The following is a 26,886-nucleotide window of genomic DNA, read 5'->3' as shown; positions in this document are numbered from 1 at the left end:
GGGGGTACTGATCCAAGTATGGATAAGGAAGCGGGGATTCGGTTAAAAATAATTAAAATACCTAAACATAGAGTTATAAAAATTTACCTAAATTGTGCTGGACTATTTGGAAGAAAATGAATGCACGAATCTTTGAGAGCATGTTGACTTGTAAATATCTTTAAAGCACCTTCTATTTGCCAACTTTTTAATACAAATATCTTTAACGATTAAAAAAAACATATGCCTAAATTATGATCACCCTAGCTTTTGTTTAGATTTCAGAAATTATTGTATCTGTCTTGAATTTCTCTATCGACTTTGGTCAAAGTACCCAAAATCGATTGACTAGTTTGGGTACAGATCCGAAACCCACAACCACACTCATGATATGTCGACACGGGTGCGGTACCGAAAGTGAAGAATCCGAGCAACTTAGATTGGAGGAGCTTTAATTTGGCACTTACGTCCATTATATTATCAAGGCACACAATTTTATGTGGATTTAAGAATTGTTTTTATTTCTGCTAACTGACTACGTGAGATAGAAAGAGGGAAGAGGGAAAAGGTAGACTAAAGAAAGCGAGAAGCATACAAATAACCAATTAGGCTAATATTGGTAGCATTTGGCTAATATTGATAGTATTTCATAAATTGACTAATATTGGTAGCATTTTTGCTCTGAAAGGCCAAGCTAAGTAGTTTTCCAACACGAACATGACAACCTTAGACAATATGGATTAATTAATCTAAACCACTTTTTTCTCCAAAGAATATACCAGTCTAGCACAGATTGGAAAGTAACTAGTATGAATTCCATTTCAAAGATCACTGGGATTAGGGATCCCATCGTAGGGTAAATTTATCAGATTCAATCCTGAGTAGGTTGACCTAAGTTACAAGTCCCTGAACCTTTGCCACTTGAACTAAACACCGGTTGTTTTTCTCTCTTTTTGGCAGTTTTAAAGCTACTCAATGCAGGGTCTGTCTTTTCTAAAGCAGCCTAATCTTTGTTACAACAAAACATCTATGTAAAAGCAATTATGTAGCACAGGATATAACTTATTCAAGAAAAAGGATAGCAGAAAGGTATACTCACGTTGCAACCACCCAGAGGAGCAACAACACGAACCACACCATAGCTTGGCCTCAAAGGTAATTCATCTGCAAGGATAATCCATCCGGAGGATCCTACAGAGATGGCTAAAAAGTGGAAATGACGTTCTTTGCCCCTCTCAAATGCAATTCTACAAGGAACCGCATCAACTACAGAACAGCAGAGCAAATAAGGTTTAGAATGTTGACTATAGGTTCCTTCATAGGCTAGATTATATCATACAATTTGGTCTAGTAGTAACACAAGAGTAAGATGTGGTTTGGCCATGCGGGGTTACGAATTCTTGTTTTTGTTTAAGCGAGGTTCAGAAATGCTGTTATAAGAAGAATAGGATCCAGCAGGAAGAACAAAACCAGAAACTAACCAAGACTTAATTCAACACTTGGTTTTGGACCCAAACTGTCAACGCCAGCCCTTTTTGCTCGGAATGATTCCATGACATCAACTGTAGGATGTATAGGAGGTTGATCGGGCAACACTTTTCCTACTGAAAAAATATGAAGCTGACGAAGTAATACAAACACCTGTAGATTATTAAAACAAAGATTAGCAGGATATCAATCTCAAAACTGAATTTATAATGGGTGGTTCCCAATCGACACTAGCTCTCCATCTCAAATCATTAGGATGCCCCAAAATATTCAGTAAATGTCAAGATTCACGTTCATGTTTCACTTTTATCAAACAAGTGCTAAGATGGAGTACAACCTTAACCATCTCGCACAACCTTTCACCAGCAGTAAAAGATGATTCCCCAGAAGCAGGTTCTACCATGGAAAAAACAGTACAGCAAAATTAATAGCAGGAAAAGTCAGAAAACACCAATTAAACATACAGTAGAGAACTAGAAGTTACTTTTCATAACCTTGGGAAAATTAAAGCCAACGATCAAGATGGGAAGAGAGGAACAATCATACCTTCAGAAAGGGACTTGTGTGATGGCAAAAGCATGGATTTGGGATCTTTCCTAGGAGAAGAAGCTTCAATTACTGCAGTTGTCATTCTCTTCACATTAAGTCATCATCTAAAAGAAATTAACAGAACCATTTAATAAAGATGGACATAACATACTTCTTTTGCAGTTCCTCCACTCTTCACAAAGTACCATAATTAGCAAATCAGGCCAAGTTCCTTTTGATTCGTCAAGAATACAGCTGGTACAACTGTGGAATGAATCCTTCACACATTACAACCACCACCTCATTAACAGCAGCTATAACAGGTTAACCAAGAAGTGACTACTACAAATAAAGTTGAATTTGTTTTATTATTTGGAAAAGAGAGAAAAAGTAGGAAGCAACCCTTATATGAAGATACTTTGGAAATTTGAAGTCCAGCAAGATAATAATTCTTAGGTTGAAAGAGGCAGAATCCTCATAATCTGAAAAGACTTGCTTTCTGCAATCTTTTATGCCACAAGCCTTTCTTGAACCAACTACTGCTAACTTAATTAGATATAATACTCAACGAACATAGATAAAATAAATAAAATAGTACAAGAGGAAACTTCTGGATTGTTTGCAAAAACAAGAGGAAACTTCTGGGTTGTTTGCAAAAACAACTCACTTTCAATAATCTAAGATGATGACCGTTAAAATCCGCCTCACTGTATGGAAGCAACTGGCGCAAAAGCCAACCACCATCCCACAATGTTTCTGCAGAGATATTTGACCTGCAGAATAGACTGACCAATGCGTCCAGTACCTATAAAAGAAGATCACTTATTTGAGATTATTTAAAGCTTAAACTAAACTAAAAATTCAATCGAATCACACGAGACCAAATACAAGGAGCTACTTAATAGAACTGTATATTAACCTTCAAAACCAGAGGCTGAAAATTCTATCCCTGTAAAAATCTAACTTAATGAATCTGAAGCACTATAACAATTTAAGTCGCACCTTTGAACTTCATCACATATAAAATTGACTTTTTCTCCTTGCTATATGATTACAAGCTTAAACTGGACCATAGAAATTCTTAAATATCTGATGAGTTCACAAATCATCACAAAACCAGAGCAATTATCCAGCCTAAATCAACTGTACAGCCTTTTATTTTGATATCAAGTTAAACGTTCACAAACAAGGTTAATGAAACAATAAGCAAATTCATGTTTGATCTTTATAGAAGATAGCTACATTATCCACAGATGGGTCCATAGCCTGTTGGAAACTTGTTTCATATCTGACGATTGATGATTAGTTCCAAAATTTCAAGTTTTTGTAGCTGCTTTGAAATTTAGGAAGAATTTTTATCAACTTCTTTGGTTTTTTTCAAGGAAGTTGAAAGTTTTCTCCGAACTTTGGAGAAAACCAAAGAAGTTGATAAAAATTCTTCCGAAATTTCAAAGCAGCTACAAAAACTTGAAATTTTGTTTTGTCAGAAAACTGAAAAAGAAAATTTGTCCACATGTGGATCCAAATTTTAATTTGTCTAGTCTTACGTGATCAATCATGTATACTAACATTCTCATTTACAACACTCTTCATGTGGATATGGTTGGCCTTATAAGCCCAACATTTGCTTCCATTATAACATTCTTGGTGCAACAAACCTCCGTCGGAGTTGTCTTTCACTTCGTGCTATGTCTACCTTTCTCTTTAATATTTAGAAAAACAATAAAACTTTTCTTTCCTCTGGCACAATGCTTCCATAGCACTCCTCCATTTCAGTCATCCTCCTTTAGTTTTACAAGTTACATTTTCATCTATTATGCTTTTCTCCTGAAAACTGAGCATCCATATGTTAATTGTCTCTATGATGGAACTGCAATAGCATCTAGTCTCACCACAATTTCATTCTTTTTAGGAAGAATTACAGCCCTTGTCACTTGGCCTAACAGCCCAACCGAAAATGGCCCACGTTTGAAGTCCTTACCTAGTTTGACCCAGGTTGTACATAATCTGAAAGACTTTTAGCCCACTATTAAAGACATACTTTTAGGGTTTCTTTATTTTCTTTTTTCTTCATTCCCAGCACACTCTGTACTCTCCACCCGCCTCTCTTTGCTTTCTCTTTTCTTGCTATTCTCTCACTCATATAGATCTGAATATTTATAGATATCAAACTTGATTTAAAGCATTTTCTCTACTAAGTTGCTTAATCTTCCTAAATATTTATAGATCTCAAATATTTGAATCTCGATTGATGGGTGTCCAAATTTAAAATTGAAGTTTTGTTGTGTCCATATTAAAAACTCCATTGAAGGAGCTTTGAAGCTCTAAGTTCAACTCAGATTTGAAAATCTAACTCTAAAGTGATTGGGTTAAGTTAAAAATTATTGTAAAAGCTTGTAATAATATGAATCTCGAGTGTTGGGTTACTTGTGTTCGATTAACATTGGTTTTGGGAACCATACTAGTTGAAGAAGGAAGTTGAAGATGAAATCCAGTTTTGTATACACCGTTATACATCATTATACAATATTATATAACAATATACAAAATTATAATAAGGGTATAATGTTGTATAATATTGTATATTGAGGTATGAAAATACTGTTATACAACATTGATCTTTCTTTTGAAGTAAGTTTCTCTTTCACTGTAGTAATTTTAGTTTTGTTGCATATTTTTTATTTTTGTTTTGCCGGAGTTCCATTTTGCTTTTGTTTTGGTTACTTTTTGTTTAGATTTTTCTTTTTTGCTTTTACTTCGTATTCTCTATATTTTCTATTAAAACTGGTTTTGCTTTTCTATGCCAGCGAAATACTAGTATACATTATTCAATATTTCATATACAAGTTTATACAAAGTTATACACGTACTGTACAGATGCAGTTAAAACTGAAACTAATTTTTTTGTATTTTTCTTACTTTTTTCGAACAATTTATGTATAAAGTTAATTTTTTCCTTGATTTTGATTTCTCTATTAAATCATGAACTTTCAAATTTTTCTTTCCTTGTTGATTTTTCTGCCAAATCAGAAATTTTGGAGCAAATTCATCTATATAGAACTTGGAGAATAAGAGAGTTTAGGTCTGTTTTTTGTATTTTTATAGCTGGAATAGGAATGTATAAACTTGGGTAAGAAAGAGAATGAAAAACCATGAAAAATTTGTGTTAGAATAAAAAAAAGGGCATGAAGGTTGTTTTCTGATCTGAACCAACTAATATTGGGCTACATATTTGTAAACTTAAATTTGGGTCATCCGGTTGCAATGTAATTCTCCCTTCTTTTTATACTTATCCAAAAGAAGAACGATTTCATTTTTCCCATACTAGCTAAACTTAGGGTGCATATTCTTGTCTTACTTTTACTTGTTTTAAAAATGTTACTTTCTCAAGTGTTCTCCATATTTTACCGTTTGATTCACTCGCTAGTTTCATCAATTAACATTGTTATCTTCAAATAGCATACAACTTAGATAATGCTGGATTATAAGTGATTGGAAAAATGGAAACACGGAAATCCGAAATGCATGGAGAACTTAATTGTCTAGAATCAAGCAAGGAAGAAAAGGACTGGATAGGAGAAGAGGAAAACCAGAGCATCCTGGCAGAATTGGAAGAAATAGGAAATGCTTATGAGATTTCAAGAAGACAAAGGTCAACATTTATGTAGATAGAGCAGGAAGACAAATAAGAAGTTCTTCCATAAGATGGCCAATAAATAGAAGGTATCACTATATCGAAACTAGAAGTTAATGGCAGGAAGCAGAAAATACAATATAGATAAAGAGGAATATTCTGCAATCAAGAATTGAAAAGTTAAGGCTAGCCTGGAAACTGTGGAACTAAAAAAACTTCGGAAGAATTTCAAGTTTTTGTAGCTCCATATTCCCTATGAATAGGGGCGGAACTGTGGAAGTATTCAATCTACAGCCAACATATCAGAATATCAAAGTTGATGAATTTAGGACTTCTAGGATAAATATAAAGCCCATTGTTTAGGCAGGCAGCAAAATTGTAATTTGATACATGGAGGAAACAGCCTCTCTATCCTCACAAGGTAGGGGTAAGCTCTATGTAAACACTACCCTCCCCACACCCCACGGTGTGGGATATTACTGGGTATGTTGTTGTTGTTGTACACGGAAGAAACAATATCTATCTACGAGAGGAAGATTAACGCTAATTGGTAGTATTTTGGAGCATACCTACTTAGCTAATGTTTTCGTGTATCGCGTGAAAGTTAAGCTGGAAAGCTATTAGATAATAAGGACAGAGTTTCTCCGGCAAGGAGATCCGATGAAGAGGAGAATACATTTAGTCAAGTTGCAACAGTAAATCCATGCAAAGAAGAAAGGTGGGCCAGGAACTAACAATCTGATTGCAAAAATCTTACTTATTCAATGGCTGTGAAGATTCAATGATGACCAGCAGGAAAATTCTACTGATAAAAGAAAATGCTGGAAATTCTGTACTAAATGAGCAACCATATCACATGGACAGCAGTACAGAAAATAACAGAAATCTAGGTAACTGCAACTATACAGTTTAGTAAAGTTGGAAATTGGAAATTGGAAATTGGAAGTGGAAAAGTAAATAAATTTGGCATGAGGTGAGATTGGAATAGAAACCATTAAACAGCATAATCTCTAACCTAAACAACTTGACAACCTCAAGGATGCCTATACGGCAGGATGCTGCAGCAGACAGTGAGGCTGACTAGATTTTAAAGGGAATGCAAGGACTAGAAAGTGGACAAGGTCAGACAATTCTATTGAAAATCGGGGACCAGAGAACCTGACTCTTCGAGTCTGTTCTATGGAAAGGCAGGAAAGAAGGAAAATTCAAAGTGAAATCTTGATATGAGGTTTTGAATAACATTTTACAAAAGGAAAAACAGTAGATATGGAAAATTAATGGTAAAAAACAAAGCTCCTCCATAAGTTGCACGCTTTGCTTGGATTAACTGCATATGATGCTTGCCTAATTTTAGTCATCTTTTTTGATAAAGTAATAAATTTCATTAAAGGAAGGGCAAAAATGCGCTCGTATACAAACAAGTATAACAAAAAGTAGAAAACCGTACAAAAAGACATACCCTCTATACAAGAAGGAACCTCGTGGGTGCACCACAAGGTAATAAGGGAAAAGAGAGTTTCTTTTTCCTTTTTTTTTGAAAAGGTAACATATGAGACTATTTCTCAAATGTACAAAATGATTCTCTAATCCATCAAAAGCTCTATTGTTCCTCTCTCTCCTTACGTTCCACATAAGTGCTACAGGAGCAACATCCATGCCCTGTGTCTTCTCTTCCTTCTTCTAAAAGTCCAACTAAACATTGTTTCTTTTATAGTGCCCGGCATCACCTACTCAATTCCAAACCATCTCAGAATTGTGCACCATTAACAGGATGCAATCCGCTCCGCCTAATTCTAGACATCTTATAAAGGTGAAGGATGAATATAAGACTAGATGCTTCTTACACTGACACTCATTTGAAACTCCAACAAATTTGCCTCTGCACAGTTCAGGTGGAAGATATGGGTTCATTCGTAAATCCCTATGAAGTATAATGGGTTGTGCCAAGAAAGTGAAAGACACTTTTGACAGCTGGAATGGGCAGATGTAAGGACACTGCAGGCCTTTTGGAAAACTCTCCCTGCATGTTTTCTACTGAATCTGTGGAAGGAATGTAACTGTAAATGTTCTAAAAAAAAAGTCCGAGGCTGTACACAACAAAAATATTTTTGTATAAGATGAACAATGTAAACTATGTTGACACATTGATGCATTTCATTGACTCCTCGTGTTATTGAAGGAGCATTGGTCCTTTTCATCTTTGCACCTTCTTGGCCATTATAAATAAGAAGCTTCATTTACATATCAAAAAAGAAGTTACCTAAGCAGGTTTCCTACGTGGCTGCAAATGAACTACAAGACACCATTGTAAATGAAAGAGAAAAGGCACCCTTTGCTATATAAGATCTAGTCTCCAGCTTCTGTTGCAGTTGCGCTCAAAGAACTAGCAAATGAAAGAGGAAAACAATTCATATGCAAATAATATCAGAGCGCAACCTCAAGAGCAGAATTATGTACAGTTAACTGTTTCTTTCAGTACCCATGAAAACGCAAATGTTAACTTCTTTGCATGCTTAAACAATAGTTGCCACATGTTATTCCATGGTGTAATGATTCATGGAAGATGAGATATGTGGAATGTTGCTAAAACATATATTACAAACAAAGTACAAGGGAAAGACAGAAGAAAAAGTGGGTAACAAAAGATAACACGTGATAGTCCATGGCAAAGTACATACTTGAAGTCTATGTATGCGAGGGCTCACTGTAACCTCCTTGCACACGCATAACAATCCATACTGCTCCTGTCAGAATCAAGCTAAATACAATCAGACACGGGAGCATGAATGACATCACCAGCCAGACAAACATTAGACCTTATTTCTTTTCTAATGTCGTCCTCCACAAGCAAGAGGGGGAAAAAGTAGCGAAGGCATTATGGCATATACTTATGTTATTACTAAGTAATAAGATATCATGACACATACTTATTTAGTCCCAATTTATGTAACAATGATTTATGGTTAATCTTTTTATTTTTACTTTTTGATAAGTCAATTTGTGGTAAATCTTCATAACTTTGATGATAATTCTTCAGTTGTAATAAAACATTTGAATCTCTGGTCTTGATCATGATAGAATTTTTAAAGTAATTTCTATATGTTCGAGTTTTAGTTTTACATTCGGAGTTAATGTCATCAATTCCAACTCAAAGTTTGAGAGTTCTAACCATAAAAAACAAAGTACATGACAAATGGCAGAAGGAACATATTTTTTTTGTTTTACATCAGTGCTTAAGTCAATAGTTCCTGTTGCTTTAAAAAATATTTGCACATGGATACTACGAAGATAATAGAGCCACAAATTTTGATTGCTAACAGATCATGAGGGAAGACCTCCTAGAGATCTAAGCATCGCTTATAGTCACAAATGAAGCAAGCATAGTTTCAACATACAACTACATAGTCATTTTATACTAGTGAAATTTTAATCCCTACAAAGCAAACATTTTGGTTATAAAAGACAAGAAAATATAGCCTAGAAACCCAAAGCACCCGTCTGTCGTGTTATTCTTTGCCTTTAAAGATTGAATGTGGAATTCGGGATGTCTTCTGCTCAATATAGTTGCACATTACTTATTTTTTTGGGATGAATTAAGATGTTATATTACTGGCATCAAGAAGATGCCAAGAACATTACAAAAGAGGTTGGTTAGCTCCATTTACACAAAAATACAGTTCTAGTAAGGGAGCTAACCAAAAGCACCAAAAACCTAAGGTTGGCAATCAAGCCAAAGTCAAAGAACTAATAAAATCTAGAAATGGAATTAACTCATTTACAGGGGAAAGGTTGCTCCAGCTATATAGATTCCCAAGGCACTTTGCTTTCAGGGAGCAGTTGGGAGTTGATATGCCCATCAAAGCATCTGCGATTCCTTTCTGTCCAAATACACCAAAATATACTTGCTGGGATCATCTGCCAGATCTTCTTGATGGTTCTATCAACTTTCCATCGGTTCCAACTTTCAACTGCTTCTTTTATGCCTTGTGGGGTTGTCCAACTAATGGCAAAAACCGAAAGGAACATGTGCCACAGATCTGCAGCCACTCTGCAGTGCAATAGCAAATGGTTTATAGATTCTGAGTTGCCTAGACACATGTAACATCTATTCACCAACTGGAAATTCAAATTCCTTCTACATAAGTTGTCTTGAGTCAAGATAGCACCTTCAAGAGTTATCCAGGTGAAGCACATGCCCTTTGCAGGGAGTTTTGTCTTCCATATAAGCTTCCATGGCCAAAGCTCGATTACTTCATTGCTAGCACACAATTTCTTGTATCCTGCCTTCACTGAATAACAACCTCCATTGAGGTTGCCCCCCCTTAGATTGTCTTGAGCTTGTATGTTCATTTGAAAGCTTTACCGGAAAGGATCAAAGAGTTCACCAAGTTCCCATTCCTGCATGTGTCTTCTGAAGAGGGGATCCCATACGATCCCTGATCTATATTGGGCAATTTTAGAGTCTGGATCAATTGTTGTCTGGTACGGGGCTGGATAGGTGTCTTTTAATGGCAGATTATGAAGCCATCTATCCTTCCAGAACCTAACTGAGGTGCCATGTCCAACTTTAAATGATACATCCTGAAAGAATTCTTCTTTCATACTGTTAATAAATTTTCAGGACCAACACCATGAGGGGCTCTACTCTATTTGGTACTCCAGTGGTCTAGCTTCCCGTACTTAGCATTCACTACTTCCTTCCATAAACATGTTCCTTTCTGGCCATATCTCCACCGTCACTTCATAAGCAAACTCTTATTGTGCTTGGCCAAGTCTCTAACACCCAATCCACCATGCTCCTTAGACTGAATTACCTTTGACTATTTCACCAAATGAAACTTGTGACCTTCACTGTTCCCATTCCATAAAAAGGGTCTTCTGATTTTGTCCAGTTGTCTTTGGATCTTGCTAGGCATAGCAAATAAGGACATGATGTATGTTGGAAGGCTATCTAAGACACTATTGATCAGTGTCAATCTTCCTCCCATGGAGAGGTATTGCATTTGCCATGTTGCCAATCTTTTTTCCACCTTCTCAAGAACTCCATACCAAACCCCTATTGCTTTGTATTTAGCTCCCAATGGAAGGCCTAAATCTGTTGTTGGAAAGGGGCCAATTACCCAGCTCATAATTCTAGCCAACTTTTCCAAGTTGGGCACTGTATTCACAGGGTAAATCATACTTTTTTTCATATTAATGTGCAGTCCTGAGATAGCTTCAAAAATTAGTAAAGTTAAATTTAGGTATTGTACTTGAAGCTTCTCAGCCCCACAGAAGATTCAAGTATCATCTACATAGAGTAAATGTGACACTGCAGCTGTGTTGTTGCCCACCCAGAATCCTTCAATCTACTGGATTTGTTTTGCCTTGTCTAACATTCTGCTCAAACCCTCCATTGCAAGGATAAAAAGAAAAGAAAGTGGATCTATATGTCTAATTCCTTTATGCGGTGAAAAGAAACCAACTGGAACCTATTCACCAAGATGGAATACTTAACAGTACTAAGGCTGTACTTGATCCATCTTATCCATCTGTCACCAAACCCCATTCCTTTCAGAATAGAAAGTAGGTATGACCAATTAACTTGATCAAAGGCTTTTTCTATGTCCAGCTTACAAAGGATACCGGGAACACCACTTCTTAACCTCCCATCTAGCAACTCGTTAGCTATCAATGATGCATCTGTGATCTGTCTATTTTTCAAAAAAGCATTTTGCTCTTTTGAAATCAGTCTGTTAATAATTGTCTTGATCCTCTAGTTTAGCTATTATCTTATAGACACTTCCAATGAGACTTATGGGCCTGAAATCTCTGAGTTCAATAGTACCTTTTCTCTTAGGAACTAGAGCAATAAAAGAAGCACTATTGGACCTCACCATATAACAGTGTTGGTGGAAAAGATTAAGAGCTCCCATTAAATCCAGTTTAATAAAGACCCATGACCTTTGGAACCGTCCGGGCCTGGGCTTTTGTATGGTGCACAAGAGTTGATTGCAACCAACACCTCGTATGCCTCAAATTCTCTCCCTAACCATGCCTTCTCTGCGAGAGATAAACTTGGCAGATTTGCGCAGTTATATTTAGGCCTCCATTGTTCATTCTCAGTGTAAAGGCCTTGATAGAAATTCAAAATTTTCAGCTTTGATGACTTCCTGTCTTCACATAGCTCATCTCCTATCACTAGCTTATGTATGTTGTTATTTCTTCTTTTGGAGTTGCCATTCTTTGGAAGAACTTGGTGTTCTTATCCTCTTCTTTAAGCCATAGGTCTTGAAGAACTTGGAGTTTGACATCTGGACTTTTGTCTCCACGAGACTTCCTCAGCCTTTGCCATTCTTTTAAGGTCTAATTTCACTGCATGGATTTCTCCTTTTCTGCTTGGCACATAGGTCTAGTTTTAGTTGCTTGTTCTAATAATGCGAGGTCCTCAAGCAGTTTGTTCCTATGTGCTTCCACTCTGCCAAAGGACTCATTATTCCAAACTGTGATGTCCTTTTTCAAATTTCTCAATTTTTGCATTAGGATGAAATCAGGACTGCCCCTAATTGTGTAGCTCTGGCACCATCCTTTGACCTTGTCCATAAAACCTTCCACTTGAAGTCATATATTTTCAAACTTGAAATAAGAGGGATTGGCTTCCCAATCACCGCACTCCAACAATAAAGGCCTATGATCAATAGTAACCCTTAGAAGAGCTAATTGCTTAATTGCCTTGAAGTTTTCATTCCACTCTAGAAATATTAAGAACCTATCAATTCTTGAGGCTTGCATGGAATCTTCTCCTATGTACCATGTGTAGTGAGCTCCTGGAAGAGGAAGATCAATGATATCTAAGTCTTGAATTATATCAGTAAAGGATCTCATCGCCCTGGACCTTCTGACACAATTATATCTTTCACTCTCAAATCGGCAAACGTTAAAATCTCCCCCTATGACCCACTGCCCCTCCCATATACCTCTTCCCATATACCTCTGATAGCCGCTAGTTCATGCCATAGAATCTCTCTTTCTGGATTTGTATGGGGCCATACACCCCAGTGAAAGTGTGAAACACCATCTAAAATCCTCTTGTGGCTGTCCAACACGCATGATATAGTGTAGAGGCCTTGATGCACTCCCCTATTAACCCACTGTCTCTTATCCCATAAGACTATGATGCCACCACTACTCCCTTAAAGATTGAATGTGGTTAATCCCTACGAAGCAAACACTTAAGACTATTTATTTTCTTGCCATAGAAAATCCCTTCTCAATTTCTCCATTTGCTTTAAGACTAAAGCAGGGGCAAGAAATAATGACATTGTGTAAGTGGGAATAGCATCCAGACGCTATTGATTAGAGTAACTCTTCCACCCAAAGAAAAGTACTGTCATTTCCAGTTTGATAGTCTTTTCTTCATCTTTTTGAGAACCTCATTCCAAATGGCCACTGACTTGTGTTTTTCCCCCAAAGGAAGTCCCAAATACTTTGTGGGAAGAGAGCCAATAATGCACTGTAAGATGCCTGCCAAACTGTGAATATTGGCGACATTGTTGACTGGGAAAATGGAGATTTTTGCAAAATCAATACGAAGACCATAAACAGCCTCAAAAATGGTCAGAATCATCCTCAAGAACAGAAATTGTTGTTCCTAAGCTTCGTAAAAGATCAAAGTGTCATCAGCGTAAAGAATATGAGAGATTTTTATACCTTCAGGACCCCTGAAGCTCGCGGCGAAACCAGCAATCCAATTTGCCTTAACAGCGTTGTGTATCATCTTACTAAGTCCCTCCATCACTAGAATAAAGAGGAAAGGAGAGAAAGGGTCTCCTTGTCTCAAACCTCTTTGGCTAGAAAAGAAACCATGTGGTGTACCATTTATGAGTACCGAGAACTTCATGGATAAAATAAAAAAGCTAATCCAATTGATCCATTTGGAACTGAAGCCCATTTGTCTCCATAAATCCAGCAAGATGCTCCAATTTACATGATCAGACGCTTTCTCTATATCCAATTTGCAAGGAATTCCAGGTTTTCCAGTTTCATCCTTGAGTCCAACCATTCGTTAGCTATCAAGGCTGCATCAGTGATATATCTATCACTTAAGAAAGCCATCTGAGAAGTGTTGATCAGCTTGGATAGCACCACTTTCAATCTGTCCGCAAGAGCTTTGGAGATAATCTTTCTTGAAACTGCCTATCAAACTGATAGGTCTAAAAACTCTTAGCTCCTTTGCTTCGCTCTTCTTTGGGATGAGCGCAAATAAAGAGGAATTTAAGCTTCTCAAAATGCTCAAGATTGTGGAAATAATTTATAGCTCGTATCAAGTTGCCTTACACATTCTTGAGGAGACAAGAATGACAAGCTGTAGACCTGTTGACACTCCTATGGATCCGAATTCTAAACTTCTATCAGGACAGGGGGAGCCGCTTAGCGATCCTGCAAGATATAGGCGGTTGGTTGGTAAATTAAATTACCTCACAGTGACTAGACCTGACATTTCCTTTCTTGTGATTGTTGTAAGTCAGTTTATGGATTCTCCCTGTGATAATCATTGGGATGCAATTGTCTGCATTCTTCGGTATATAAAATCAGCTCCAGGCAAAGGACTATTGTTCGAGGATCGAGGCCATGAGCAGATCGTTGGATACTCAGATGTTGATTGGGCAGGATCACCTTCTGATAGATGTTCTACGTCTGGATATTGTGTTTTAGTAGGAGGTAACTTGGTGTCTTGGAAGAGCAAGAAACAGAATGTCGTTGTTCGGTCTAACGGAGAAGCAGAATATCGAGCAATGGCTATGGCAACATGTGAGCTAGTTTGGATCAAACAGTTGCTCAAGGGGTTGAAATTTGGTGAGATCAGCCAAATGGAACTTGTGTGTGATAATCAAGTTGCCCTTCATATTGCATCGAATCCGGTAGTCCATGAGAGAACTAAACATATTGAGATTGACTGTTATTTCGTCAGAGAAAAAGATACTCTCAAGAGATATTACTACAAAATTTGTGAAGTCGAATGATTGGCTTGCAGATATTTTCACCAAGTCCCTCACTGGTCTTCGTATTAGTTATATATATAACAAGCTCGGTATATATGATTTGTATGCACCATCTTGAGGGGGAGTGTTAGAATAGCTATGTGAATATATATGTAATTAGTCCTAGTGCCGTATGTAATAGGAGTAGGTTCTATTATGTGTACTTATAAATAGGATTCATTGTATTACAATTAATATCAATAATATATTTTTCTCCCGTGCTTTCTCACAAGTATCAACGCAGTTCCAGTTTCTTCTATCCCATAGGCTAAGAATACCCTTTTAGTTCCAGAAGCTTTGAAGTTCAGCCCATGCCACCCATCTATTCCCCCAAATTTGCCTTATCAGTTTCGAACTCCATTCTTCAATTTTCGTTTCCTGTAAGCATACTTTCTTTCGGTCTCCCTTTCTTGCTGATGCAATGAACATAATTTGACAAAACCGCTATAAAGTGGCTTTGTGGATATAAATTCGACTAACGAATATGGGTCTTTGTTCGACCAACTCGTACTAAATTTTGCTACTAAATAGGAAAACAAAAAGGACCATAATTCAGATTGCTAAATATCTTCATTTCCTGCAGGTCGGGATGAATTGGAATTCACTATTGGTTACTATCTCATTTGTTACTCTCTATATTTACAGGAAAGCACCAAATACAAGAATGTAAAAATGAGTGAAGATAAGAAGGAGAACTGGTACTGCAATGGTACCTTCAACTTTTGGAGGTAGCAATCCATTTCACTACATATTCCATCCTTTACCATATTTTCTGAGGAAAAAAGTTGCTCTTCAGCAGATCCTTCACCAACCAAAGCTTGCTGCAGTCACAAAAAACAAGGCAAGAACTATGTTTACAAATAATCAATCAAGTCGTCAAGCAATACATTTTTAATTCTTATCAAAGCGAGGGATTCGTTTCAGGCGAAATCAAATCAGAAGCAATTTTTACCATAAGAAGTACATGCCATATTGCTGGGAACCAACAAGGATAAACTAGCTAAAGAAGGCACATACAAAATGTAGCCACTGGACGAACTCCTAAGCAAAAGAGTTAGGCCAGCTGTTATAGCAGGACTCTTGTTAGCTCAATCTCCTTTTTGCTTTATAACTGAGCAATCTCCGTGGACCAATGGTGTCTCATTTCCAAGAGACATGCACGATGATTGGCCCCGTTTGGAAAATATTTGGTTAAAGTTGAAACGACGAGTATTTGAAGTTGAAATTGAAAAAAGTACTTGGAGAAAAAGGCCTGAACTAGAAAAAGCACCTGACTGGAATACAGGCACATTCACATAAATTCTAAATTTCTAATAGTGGATCAACAATATAACTGGACAAAGACTGATCAGGGCCAAACTACTTGTGGAAAATCAATGGGACTAAAGCTCTGTTCTCTCGCCAATTTTCCCCAAAATTTTAGGAAGCTGAAACTCATGCACTTACTAAACTATAAGAGTTTATCGATGACTGTCCAGAGTATCTGGCTTTCAGCATGCAATTACACTCCAATCAAGAGATCTAAACTTGCTGGTCTTTCTTAGTAAATCTCCAGAAACTTAGTTAAAGATAGGAAAGTTTTCTTCATGAATAAAATTTATCAATGTTTAAGATGCATATGGGGTAAATTTAGAAGTAACAATGACAATTAGTCGGTAACATTAAAAGGGATAGTGAAGTCAAAAGTTACTGACATCAAGAATTTATTCTGTATTATGGGAAACGAGCTATGACGGGACAAAGGGGACATTTAAAATATTTATTAATATCTCAATAAAGTATACCGGGCACCTCCTAGACACCAAAGTTTGGTGCAAGATTCGCGATAATTGAGTTCAAACTTCACGGATTCTAATGCTCCCGCTGTTGAAACTTGGGGACAGGTTTTCCTCAAGAACAAATATAGGATATTCCATAAAGCTCATCAATGAGCAGGAATTGAAAAGGTTCGGAGTGGAATCATGTCAACGCAGTTCTAGCTAAACATTATCCTTAATCAATGTAGCTCGACCCAATCTACAGTTAACAAACAATTTGAAAATGTTAGTTTCACATGTATTGTTCCGACCAAAAAAAAGGGTAATCAGTTTTATGGATGATTTTGTCAGTAGAGTAATAGAACATTCATATATAGGTAATAATCATTATCTAACACCATATGCTACCTAGATCTTAACCTACGCTAGTGTTGGATAGGCTTTTCATATTTGCACCTTTCACATTTCAGAAGCTATATAGCACAGGACCTACTTGAATAGCAACTAGTTGAATAACAAATCTCAGCTTAATTTCAAAAAAGGACCTTTTCCTTATAATGGTTACTTCACAGCTTGGACATACCAGCAAGAGTTTCTTCTGTTGTTTTCTTTGTGGAAGAATTCCAAGAGCATCAAGCATTGATTCTTCCAGCTCTGCAGTCATAAAGATTCTTATAAGTAGGGGGGGAAAGCATCTGAAGGAAAAGAATAACAAACCACTTAAATAACCTTTAGTCTGCAATAGTGTAGCCAGCACACTTAAAGAACCCAAAACTTGAACATCATCACCAGTAGTAATATAAGAAAGTAAGGCCTCCCTACAGAACAGAAAATTAGCAGGAAAAGCAGTAAGTTGAAGTGAATTGGCTGCTCACTTAAAATTTATAATATTCTACTTTTACGTGCAAGACACGATGAAAGCGCCAAAGCATACATGCAAACACTGCCTACTGCTACACCATCTAAATAAGAGTAGAAGATAGAAAAAAACAAAAGCAGGAAAAGAATGAGAAAAGAAAGGGACTACATCTATTTTTCACTCGACTCATGCTGAGCTGGTGCTAGTGAAAATCATTTTAAACAATATCTAGAATCCTATAATTGTTGCAAAAAAGAGTAGAGGAACAGAGAAGGAGAAATATACAGAACAAAATGATCAAAAATCCTACAGACAAACATGACAATAAGGACTAATCGAGATATGTAAACTAGTAACTTAATGATTACCTATAATCAAGATATGTAAACTAGTACTTAATGATTACTCATCAAGAAAAAACTGGAAGCTTAATGATTTAGAAAACCCTAGAAAAAGTGAAATGGAAAACTAAGATGATGAATGAGTTAGGGTCAACTGTCTCAGAAGTTCACAAAATTAGATAATCGGACAGGTTTCAACTCTTTATTTAAAAAAACTTTAAAAAGTTATTGTTTTAACCATGAGAAAGATGATAGGAGGTTCCAACATCTTGCCAAAAGTTCTTAAAGCTCAGGTGTCACTAAGAAACTTAGAGATTTTTCTTGAAGCAATTTTCTGAAGTTTATTCTTCAATAAACATTACATCCCTGTAGTTACCGATTACTGTTCGTCCATGACAATAGTATTTGAACGAAATATGTTTTAATGAAAGTTCCACCTAGAGCAGAGTGTTACAAGTAAACTTTGGTTCGCCTCATGCATCTAACAAATTGATAGCACCTTACAAAACAACAAATAATTAAGAATAAGAAGTGGAATGTGAAATACCATAATGCAGAATGTGAACTCCCATGATCTGGTTGCGGAATATCATCTTCTGGGTGACCATTTAAAGAGCTGGATATGTTTGGAATTAAAACCCGTAAAGTTTGACCATCAGAATCCGATCTGAAGCCACCATTTTCTGAATCTTGATTTTCATGTGACATACCATGGTTAACCATGAAACCATTCAGTTTAGCTTCAGACTTTGGGACGAATGTTTCTATATCACAAAGAAGAGCAACAGCAACAATATTCGCCAAATCTTTTATCTTAACAATGCGTAAGATGCAACAAAGTAAATATAAAGAAGTTGCGGTTCCAATTCCTGTATCCTACATCAAAAAAACCATGAAAGTTAACAATTGGACGTGCATAAGAAACAAAAGACAATATTTGCAGATAAAATGCCAGCAACCAGCATAAAGTGAAAACAACAAATGCCGAGGGGGGAAAAGTTCACTCAACATACTATTTCCTTGTCACTTCAACTTATGTCACTTAGCCCCTTGATCTTGTGCTCTTGCCTAAGTACAGCCACTTCAATTAGCTTCCTTTAAAAGAACTACAGAAGCTTTACATTTTAACCCCCAGTCCCGAACTTGTATAACATCTTAGAGCCACATTTAATGCTCGGAGCAAAACCTGTATAATTAGTTAAGGATGAAAGGGAAACAAACCAAAGAAGGACATAATTCTTTGTTGCTATCCTTTCCTCATCTTCTATTTTTCTACTTACCAGAACTGTAATAATAAAAGAAATATAAGACTTGATTTCCACCCTTAAGATACTACTTTTTTTTGTTTCATATCGGTGGTGTCGGGGCCAACATGCGCGCACCTTAAATGTTCCATCAGATACCTACTACCTCCCACCAGTATAGGTATCCAATAATTATTTGCCTAAAAAGTGAGAAGCGAATATCTATTTGATTTACTCAATTATTGAACATGCTTGATCATAGAAAATACACATATGTGAAAAGTAGAAACACTTGATGGTTTGCTAATGGAAGCAAAAAAAATGGCTAAGGAAAAAGTGTTAATGTTTGAATTTACTCAATTATTGAACATGCTTGATCATAGAAAATACACATATGTGAAAAGTAGAAACACTTGATGGTTTGCTAATGGAAGCAAAAAAAATGGCTAAGGAAAAAGTGTTAATGTTTGAAATATATGACCATCTCATCTAAAAGATCACACACTTCAACATGATATCAACGTAGCAAAGGTCGTAGATTCAAATCTCACTGTCGCATATTATCAAAAAGAATTTTCACGTGCATGGCCAATGAAAAGAAGCAGGCTCACATGTGAGGAGGCATGGCATATCGAAAACATAAGTAGATGAAATGGTCACACATTTAAACATGGTATCATAGCACATTTTTATCAATTCAATTATGTCTTCAATGTGCAAGTTGATTCTCTTTTATGGTCCAAGCACGTGGAAATTCTCTTTGATAATGGATGACGGTGAGACTCGAAACCAGGACCTCTACCTACTCTGATACTATATTGAAGTGTGTGACCATCTCATCTAAAAGCTCTTCTTTTTTTTAATTCTGTAAACTCCGCCCCTCCATATCACCCTACCCAGGAGCTCAGCAATGGCCTGCCCAGGAGCTCAGCAATGGGCCTTTCCCTAGTGGCCCTTTACCACTTTTCTCGAATCACTATCTTACGATTGGAGGTGAGGGTCCTTACCACTAGGCAAAAGTGTTAATGTAGAAGCCTAAGTGAGGTAATATCTGGTTAAGGTAAGGACCTTAAGTAAACTTTCAAATGTTGGGGCTTCTTTTTCACGAAACATGTCAAGAGAGAGAAAGGTTTAGATCATTACACTGTCTTTAACTACTTCCATCCGTAATGAAGGAAGTATTGATGGAAATATCAGCACCTTCAACATGAGGTCTGTTATGAGCCTCCCAATGTCAGGAATCCCTGCTGAAATAACATCACTAAAGTAATATAGGTTGTCCTCAATCTCATCAACAGAGGAAATGATAGAACCACTAGTATCTGGACCCAGACACCTGCATAATAAATCATATGAGCTGTACAGCAAATAGGTAATGCATAACCAGTTTCATGGGACAAAAATTAAAAATAAAAACTACGTACTTTGAAGCATTAACAACCAACTTGTCCAAGCTGATGCATTGCTCCCCGAAAAATTTGACCAAATTTGAGAAATAATCGGCATGAGGAGCACTGGCAACAAACTTGTTAACCGCCTCATCGCCAACTGTCAACACGTTGAAGATTATTGAATATACTACCGAAAACACTGGGAATGAGGGAAAATATAGATAAACATAGAAGAAGTATAAAAAGGAGCTCACCATGATATACATTCAGGGTTAGCGCACGTACCGCAGTTCGAATCATGCTTTCTTCATGAAAGGCAAAGCGTATCGCCTCAACATAGAGTGGGAATGAGACTACTTCTTCCTATTCAAAGATGTAGACCAAAATAAGAAGGATGAGAAATACAGAAGATATAACAGCAAAGTGGGATGGATATTTTTTATAAAAAGAAGATACATGAAAATGGTTGAATTCCAAGTTCATAATCGGATTGGTAGAATATACATTAAGCAATTGAACTGAGTTAACAAGCACCAGAAAAAATGCAAGTCCAGATTTTTTGTCCCGAAAAAAGAGAACAGTGCACCTATTTTATTGTTCAAACTCCAGCTTGCAAGCAGTGGAAAATCAAAGATGCAAGAGAGACCTCCCCTCCTCTTCCCTCATTTTAGCTCCCCATCTATCATAGTTGACAATGTTCTCCACTCCTAAAGCATACAGTTTTTAACTAAGGATCTCTAGTTTTTTACTTTTTTCTTTTTTGAGATGGTAACAATAAGGATCTCTAGTTTTTTTTATAAGGTAAATGATTTTATTCAACAAAAGAGACCCAATCCTCTCTACAAATAGGGATCTCATGAGTACACCAAAAGGAAACAAGAAACAGAAGACTATTTTGTAATTTTACAAAATCTTGTTCCACCCCTTCAAATACCCTCCTATTTCTCATTCCAAATGACCCACATGATTGCTAATGGGGCAATGCACCATGCCCTTAGACTTTTCTTTCCCCTCTTGTGAGCCCAGCTATGCAACGCCTCCTTCACTGTGCCTGGCATCACTCATTGCGTCCCAAACAAATTAAGAACGACCTTCCACAACCGATTAGCCACCTGACAATGTAATAAGAGATGATCTACATTTTCGCCCGAGCTTTTGGACATGAAACACCAACTAACATATGTGATCCTCCTCTTCCTTAGATTTTTCGCTTCAGAATCACTCCCCTTGCCGCCAGCCACGCAAAGAAGCACAGCTTTCTCGGTGCTCTAGGAATCCAAATAGAGCAACGAAGAAAAATATGATCCTTCTTCCCTAATAACCTCTTATATAAGATTTAATAGTGAATATTGCCGCCGCTGACGTGACCATCTCCAAAGGATATGCCTCAATCTGTGGCAGATCAACTATAGGGGGAATGTGTTGGGAGACGACCTCCCGCCGCGGTAGTATGAGCCTTCCCTTTCCTTGATGTTACACAGGATGCGCAATGGGGGGTAGTACGAGGTGACTGATAGCATTACATTATAAGAATAGAAAGAGATGTTAAAAAGAACGACCATGGAGACTTGGGGATCTAGAGCAGGTCTTTCTTGTATATCCCTCGTGTCGAGAGCAACTTCCTCGAATATCAACGCAGGGAGCCGCGAGGAGAGGACTTCCAGGGCTCGATCTACGGCTGCGTCCCGTGGTTTGGTAGAATAGACACTTCCAAGGATAGTCTACACACACAAACCCAATCTCGTTTTCTTAGGGTTATGGTGGCACTATGTTTAAATTGACTTCCCCTCCCCTTCAACCTGCCCCAACTCCCTATATATATTATCAAATAGAAGAGTCAAATATAAGAAATGCAGTAATCCTACCCATTGTGAGAGGCATCTTCCACTTTGTAATTGAAGGGTTCCAAACCTCGCTTCGTTACTCAGTCCCTTGCTTCTTTCCTCCTCTTTTTCCTTTCCGGCTCTTTATACCAATGTGATTTAATTCCAGGTGCATATTTCAATTACGTCTTCCATGATTCTTAGATCTAGAGGTAGCACCGATCCATCAATAGCAGCATCCCTTCCTCTCGCACCTGGTCTAGCATCTCTTAGGTCGATATCCAATAGCTCCAGTAGCAGCACAGGGAGAAGATCGGTAGTAGAAGGTAACGAACTAGACTCAGAGAGAGATCAAAAGCAAAACTCGGCAAGGCAAGGAGAAGGCGTAACCAAGGTGCTACACTAAACTAGGCGTTACCTGGGGCCGCACAACTCAGGCAGACTCTCTACCCGCGCGCGTGCCTATTTTGCTTTAGGAGGTATAAGAGCGAAGTTTTGGGTAAAAACCTTTCAATTTCTGTTAATTCTCTTCTTGTTGTATCATGTACATGACGATAGCAGTGGAGTGTTGTCAGTGGCGGCTGTTGTTAAGGAAACAATCAAGGATCGAGTGACCCAACTTGATGGCAAGGTCGACCATTTGGACGGACAACCCTCCTCCAAAATGCATTCTCCTCTTGCATCGCCATATCCGCTTCCCTAACAAAGCTTTATTAAACACCTTGAGATCTTTCACTCTGAGTCTTCCCCATTCCTTTGGAGATGTGACAATTCTCCTATTCACAAGGGGTCGTTTTGTAGGGTGTATAAGAATAGTACTAAATAGGTTGTATTAGTAATGTTGAGATTAGTTATGCTGAAATTATTTTTTATCGACTGTTTGGTTTTATGTATTAAAAATAACATGCATTGCATAATTTTTTGGAAAAATTAATTGTTTACAAAAATACCCTTCACATCCTTTGAAAAGAATTTGGAAAAGGTTTTGAAAGGACGTTTATGTCTTTATACATGCTTATCCATGTATTAAGAACCATGGTATTGCTAATGCCATGGTTTGCTATGTATAAGAATAGTATTGTTTAAGATGTATACTAATACATGTATTAGTCATACATAAGTTGAAAAACACTACCAAATTAATAATACCACAGCTAATACATGTATTATTTTTCCTAATACATCCTACCAAACAACCCCCAAGTGATACTTCCTTGCTCCTTCCGCTGAGTCCCATAAAAAGTTTCACTAAAGTCTTTCCCGCCTTACAGTCACTTTACCAGGAGCCTATAAGAGTGACATGAAATATGTGGGTATGCTAGAGAGATTGCTTTTGATCAATATTTCCTTCCCTACTTTCCACAAGTACCTTTTCTACCAACCCGCTAACCGCTTCTCTACTCTCTTAATCACCAGATTCCACACTAAAAGATATTTGCTCGAAGCACCCAATGGTAGCCCAAGATAGGTAGTAGGTAAAGTACCCACCTTACAATTCAACACATGCGTGAACTCTTCAATATTATCCACTTCTCCCACCAGTGTGATCTCACATTTTCTGAGGTTGATCTTAAGCCCTAACACAACCTGGAATCAAATCAAAATTTGTCTCAAGTAAACTAGCCGGGACACCTCTACATTACAAAAACCACAGTATCGTCTACAAATAATATACATATGTAACTGTCATATTACTATGGCCACTGAACGAAGCATCAAAACGCTTAGATAACCCTACAATGACCGTTTTATCCATCATTTTGCTCGATGCTTCCATCACCAAAATGAAAGCATAGGGGATAGTGGATCCCCTTGTCTCAAGCCCCTCGAACTCCCAAAAACTACATGGACTCCCATTCACCAAACCAGGAATCTCACAGTAGAAATGCAAAACTTGATCCATCTCCTCCATTTATTCCCAAATCCATCTTTAACATAATGAAATCCAGGAAATCACAGTTCACATGATCATAAGCTTTCTCAAGGTCTAGCTTACATAAGAAATGGCCTCTAATATGGTCCTCTCTTGAATAACTCTATTCTTCTAAGGATCAACATGAGAAAGCAAACCAGCAAATTGCAGCACAGAATTCTCTTGGGGTCAACAAATAGGGCTATGAACAGTCAACCAGAGGTAAAAACTTTTGTAGTTGCTTTACCAACCCTTAACTGTCGCCCAGGCATGGGCATGTACCATGGGAAGAGGCTTAATCTACCATAATCATCTCTGAATAAGTCGCTTCTTCAACCCTTAAAAAGATCTATGTCGATATTCTCATCATCCACATTCAGGTGTGGTTTCTGTTGAAGCAAACCCGAATTTTGAAGGTGATTCAAAAGTTTGCAATGGGTGGTGATGGATTGTCAATAACAGCTGAAAGAAAAAAGAAATTGGTTTCCTGGATTTAGGATATAAGAACGGGTTTGAAGTTTCAGTCAAGCAGAGGAGAGAAAGGAAAAGTGGAAAACTATCAGGGGTTAGGTTCTCATTAGGTACTTCAAGAAAAGCTATATTTACCCATTCAAGAATATAACAGAATGATCATCCATCCTACTCCATCCTCCACCTTTTACGATTATGAAATGTCAACTACTTTATACTTAACTAAACAATGAAAAAATGATCTAGAAAAATGATTTTCCTACATAAAAGATTTTCCCCGAAAAGCTTTTTCCATAGATAACATTTACGCCATATTAAACACAACTAAAATTGATAGGTTTTCCACCTTAACATGTTGCAAGACAATTCACATTACAACTAAATTGATTTTTACGCGCTAAAGAGATTCAACAATTCAAGTAACTTTTCCTAACCAATTTTATATGCAGAGATGAAGATATAATCTATCTAGGACCGGAAAAATAACATTTAACTCAAACTGACTCCTTAGCATGTATTTATATTTTTCTTAATGAAAGTAATACTGACTTATTAGTACCCATCTCCATGGATGGAAGGAGCATTTAGCATATTCAAACTCTTTAAACATTTTAAATTTAAGGTTACCAGCTCATGCTTGTAAAATAATATGGACATTCATTTTCCTTGATCTTGTAATTAACTAGTATATCAAGAAGCATACATACCTTATCATGTTAATGAATTTGTCGCTTGTCAATTGCAAGGGATGTCCAAATGATAAAAAAGAACCAAAGATTCAAAGATTTTTCACTCTCGGGGTACCACTGGTGTTTTTGTTCAAGTTTCCACATTTCACAAACAGGTTTTGTAGGCACAGACCTTTCCCTAGGAGGGGGGGGGGTATAACCTAATGACTGTTTCCAAGAAAATTCCTCCAAAAATGAAATTTCTTAAAATCTTTAGGTCAACAGATCTTATATTGGTATACTATTAGAATTCAACAAACAGAATAGTAACCTTAAAACTTATTAGAAAACCGTTAATAACTTTACTAATCCAACTTACATTAAGAGTCTTCACAAGAAGGGAAATGGTGTTTTTGTTCAACTTTCCACTTATTGCTCTTTGTATACACATGCATCCAAAAACGAGAGTCAACAAGAAACATTAAGTAAAATATATTTCAAAGTAATGAAATGCCTGTATAGCTGCTGAGTTTTAGGAAACACACCTTAGAAAGGATATGTAATAAGACAAAAGCTCTTCATTACGAAAGTCAAAAGAATATGTTATAAGGTGGTTAATGTGCTCATTACTAAACATGTAATCTGCAAAATTTGGGGAAAAAGGTGTCAGAATAACAAAATCCGTAAAGGCAGGAATATTGTATTCAATACAACACATTTCAACAGTTTACTTACAAATAGAGTGCTCATTTTTTAAGTTCTGGATCACAATACTCATCGTCTGCAACAACTGAAGCGAAACAATAACAGTTCGACTAATTCTTAATATACGTACAAGCTCCCCCATCACCTGCTTCTCCATGAAAAACCTGCAGAAATACCGACATACTTGTAAGGACAAATATCACGTCACAGAAAACTTGATTGGTCTACTTCTGGCTAAAATAAATGGTATTCACCAAAAGGGAAGGTCCTTAGCGAAGACATACTCAAAATAGGCCACATCATGTTGATCACCATATGTTATCAACTCTGCAATTGATCTTAGTGCCTCAATCACAAAATCCTTCATGTCACAAGAAAAGATTCAAATATATGAAGAATAATCATACCTGATGGCAGGAAAGCATAAAATATAGATAGTCACAGAAAGCAGAGATAAAGGGTGAGATCAGAGAGGTATAGTAATAACCTTGTTGACCTCATTAACAACTTGAACCTTCATCAACTGATCCGTCAAAAATCTGCAACAGGCAGGAACACAACTTAAAACTCACAATGATCAGGAATTGTCATCTGAGCATCATGTACTACAATTCTACAGATTACTTGTCCACTAGCACTTAAGCAGTACCGATTGTCCATACGAATTATCAAAAACGTTTTACCTAAACTTCATTATATTAGAGGAAGGATTTTATAGATGCAGTTATCAGCTGTGACAACAAAATAGCATTAAGTTGTCACTGTGTTATCAACAAGTTTCTAACAATGTCCCCCCCCCCCCCCCACAAAAAAAAAAAAAAGCCCGAGTCTTTTCTTTGTTTAAGAAACTGCCTTTGGCCACATTTCCAATTCAAAAAGCAAAAACATTGTATCCTTGATTCTTCTTACAAAGATTCTAAAACTTCTAAAATTGAGTCCCGAGTCATCTGTAATTTTTTCTTTACACCAAAAATGAAGCAGAGGAATACAACCCATCTTAATCGAACATTCGCATCTACTCTCTGTTAGAGGATGAACAACTTCACTATAGCAAGAACATAGCGAT

The 26,886-nt window shown here is 37.0% G+C and overlaps 1 protein-coding gene across 2 annotated transcripts in view; it reads right to left on the bottom strand.

Annotated features, from left to right (window-relative positions):
• Nucleotides 1–26,886, bottom strand: part of LOC107760996 (protein TRANSPARENT TESTA 9) — a 50,710-nt gene that overhangs the window by 4,041 nt on the left and 19,783 nt on the right. For both annotated transcript variants that reach the window (XM_075221616.1, XM_075221617.1), the window contains 19 exons: nucleotides 26,308–26,359; nucleotides 26,105–26,181; nucleotides 25,851–25,984; nucleotides 25,661–25,757; nucleotides 25,495–25,552; nucleotides 20,496–20,604; nucleotides 20,275–20,398; nucleotides 19,994–20,186; nucleotides 18,154–18,482; nucleotides 17,136–17,224; nucleotides 16,990–17,060; nucleotides 15,363–15,470; nucleotides 8,308–8,373; nucleotides 2,663–2,800; nucleotides 2,168–2,273; nucleotides 2,014–2,085; nucleotides 1,805–1,863; nucleotides 1,461–1,620; nucleotides 1,079–1,245 (listed from right to left, as the gene is read on the bottom strand). In XM_075221616.1, the coding sequence (XP_075077717.1) occupies nucleotides 1,079–1,245; nucleotides 1,461–1,620; nucleotides 1,805–1,863; nucleotides 2,014–2,085; nucleotides 2,168–2,273; nucleotides 2,663–2,800; nucleotides 8,308–8,373; nucleotides 15,363–15,470; nucleotides 16,990–17,060; nucleotides 17,136–17,224; nucleotides 18,154–18,482; nucleotides 19,994–20,186; nucleotides 20,275–20,398; nucleotides 20,496–20,604; nucleotides 25,495–25,552; nucleotides 25,661–25,757; nucleotides 25,851–25,984; nucleotides 26,105–26,181; nucleotides 26,308–26,359 (2,209 nt within the window). The remainder of the gene's footprint in view (nucleotides 1–1,078; nucleotides 1,246–1,460; nucleotides 1,621–1,804; nucleotides 1,864–2,013; nucleotides 2,086–2,167; nucleotides 2,274–2,662; nucleotides 2,801–8,307; nucleotides 8,374–15,362; nucleotides 15,471–16,989; nucleotides 17,061–17,135; nucleotides 17,225–18,153; nucleotides 18,483–19,993; nucleotides 20,187–20,274; nucleotides 20,399–20,495; nucleotides 20,605–25,494; nucleotides 25,553–25,660; nucleotides 25,758–25,850; nucleotides 25,985–26,104; nucleotides 26,182–26,307; nucleotides 26,360–26,886) is intronic.

This window comes from Nicotiana tabacum, chromosome 9 (genome assembly GCF_000715075.1).
Source record: "Nicotiana tabacum cultivar K326 chromosome 9, ASM71507v2, whole genome shotgun sequence".
NCBI classification, from domain to species: domain Eukaryota; kingdom Viridiplantae; phylum Streptophyta; class Magnoliopsida; order Solanales; family Solanaceae; genus Nicotiana; species Nicotiana tabacum.
This window is presented reverse-complemented; position numbering and strand designations above follow the sequence as displayed.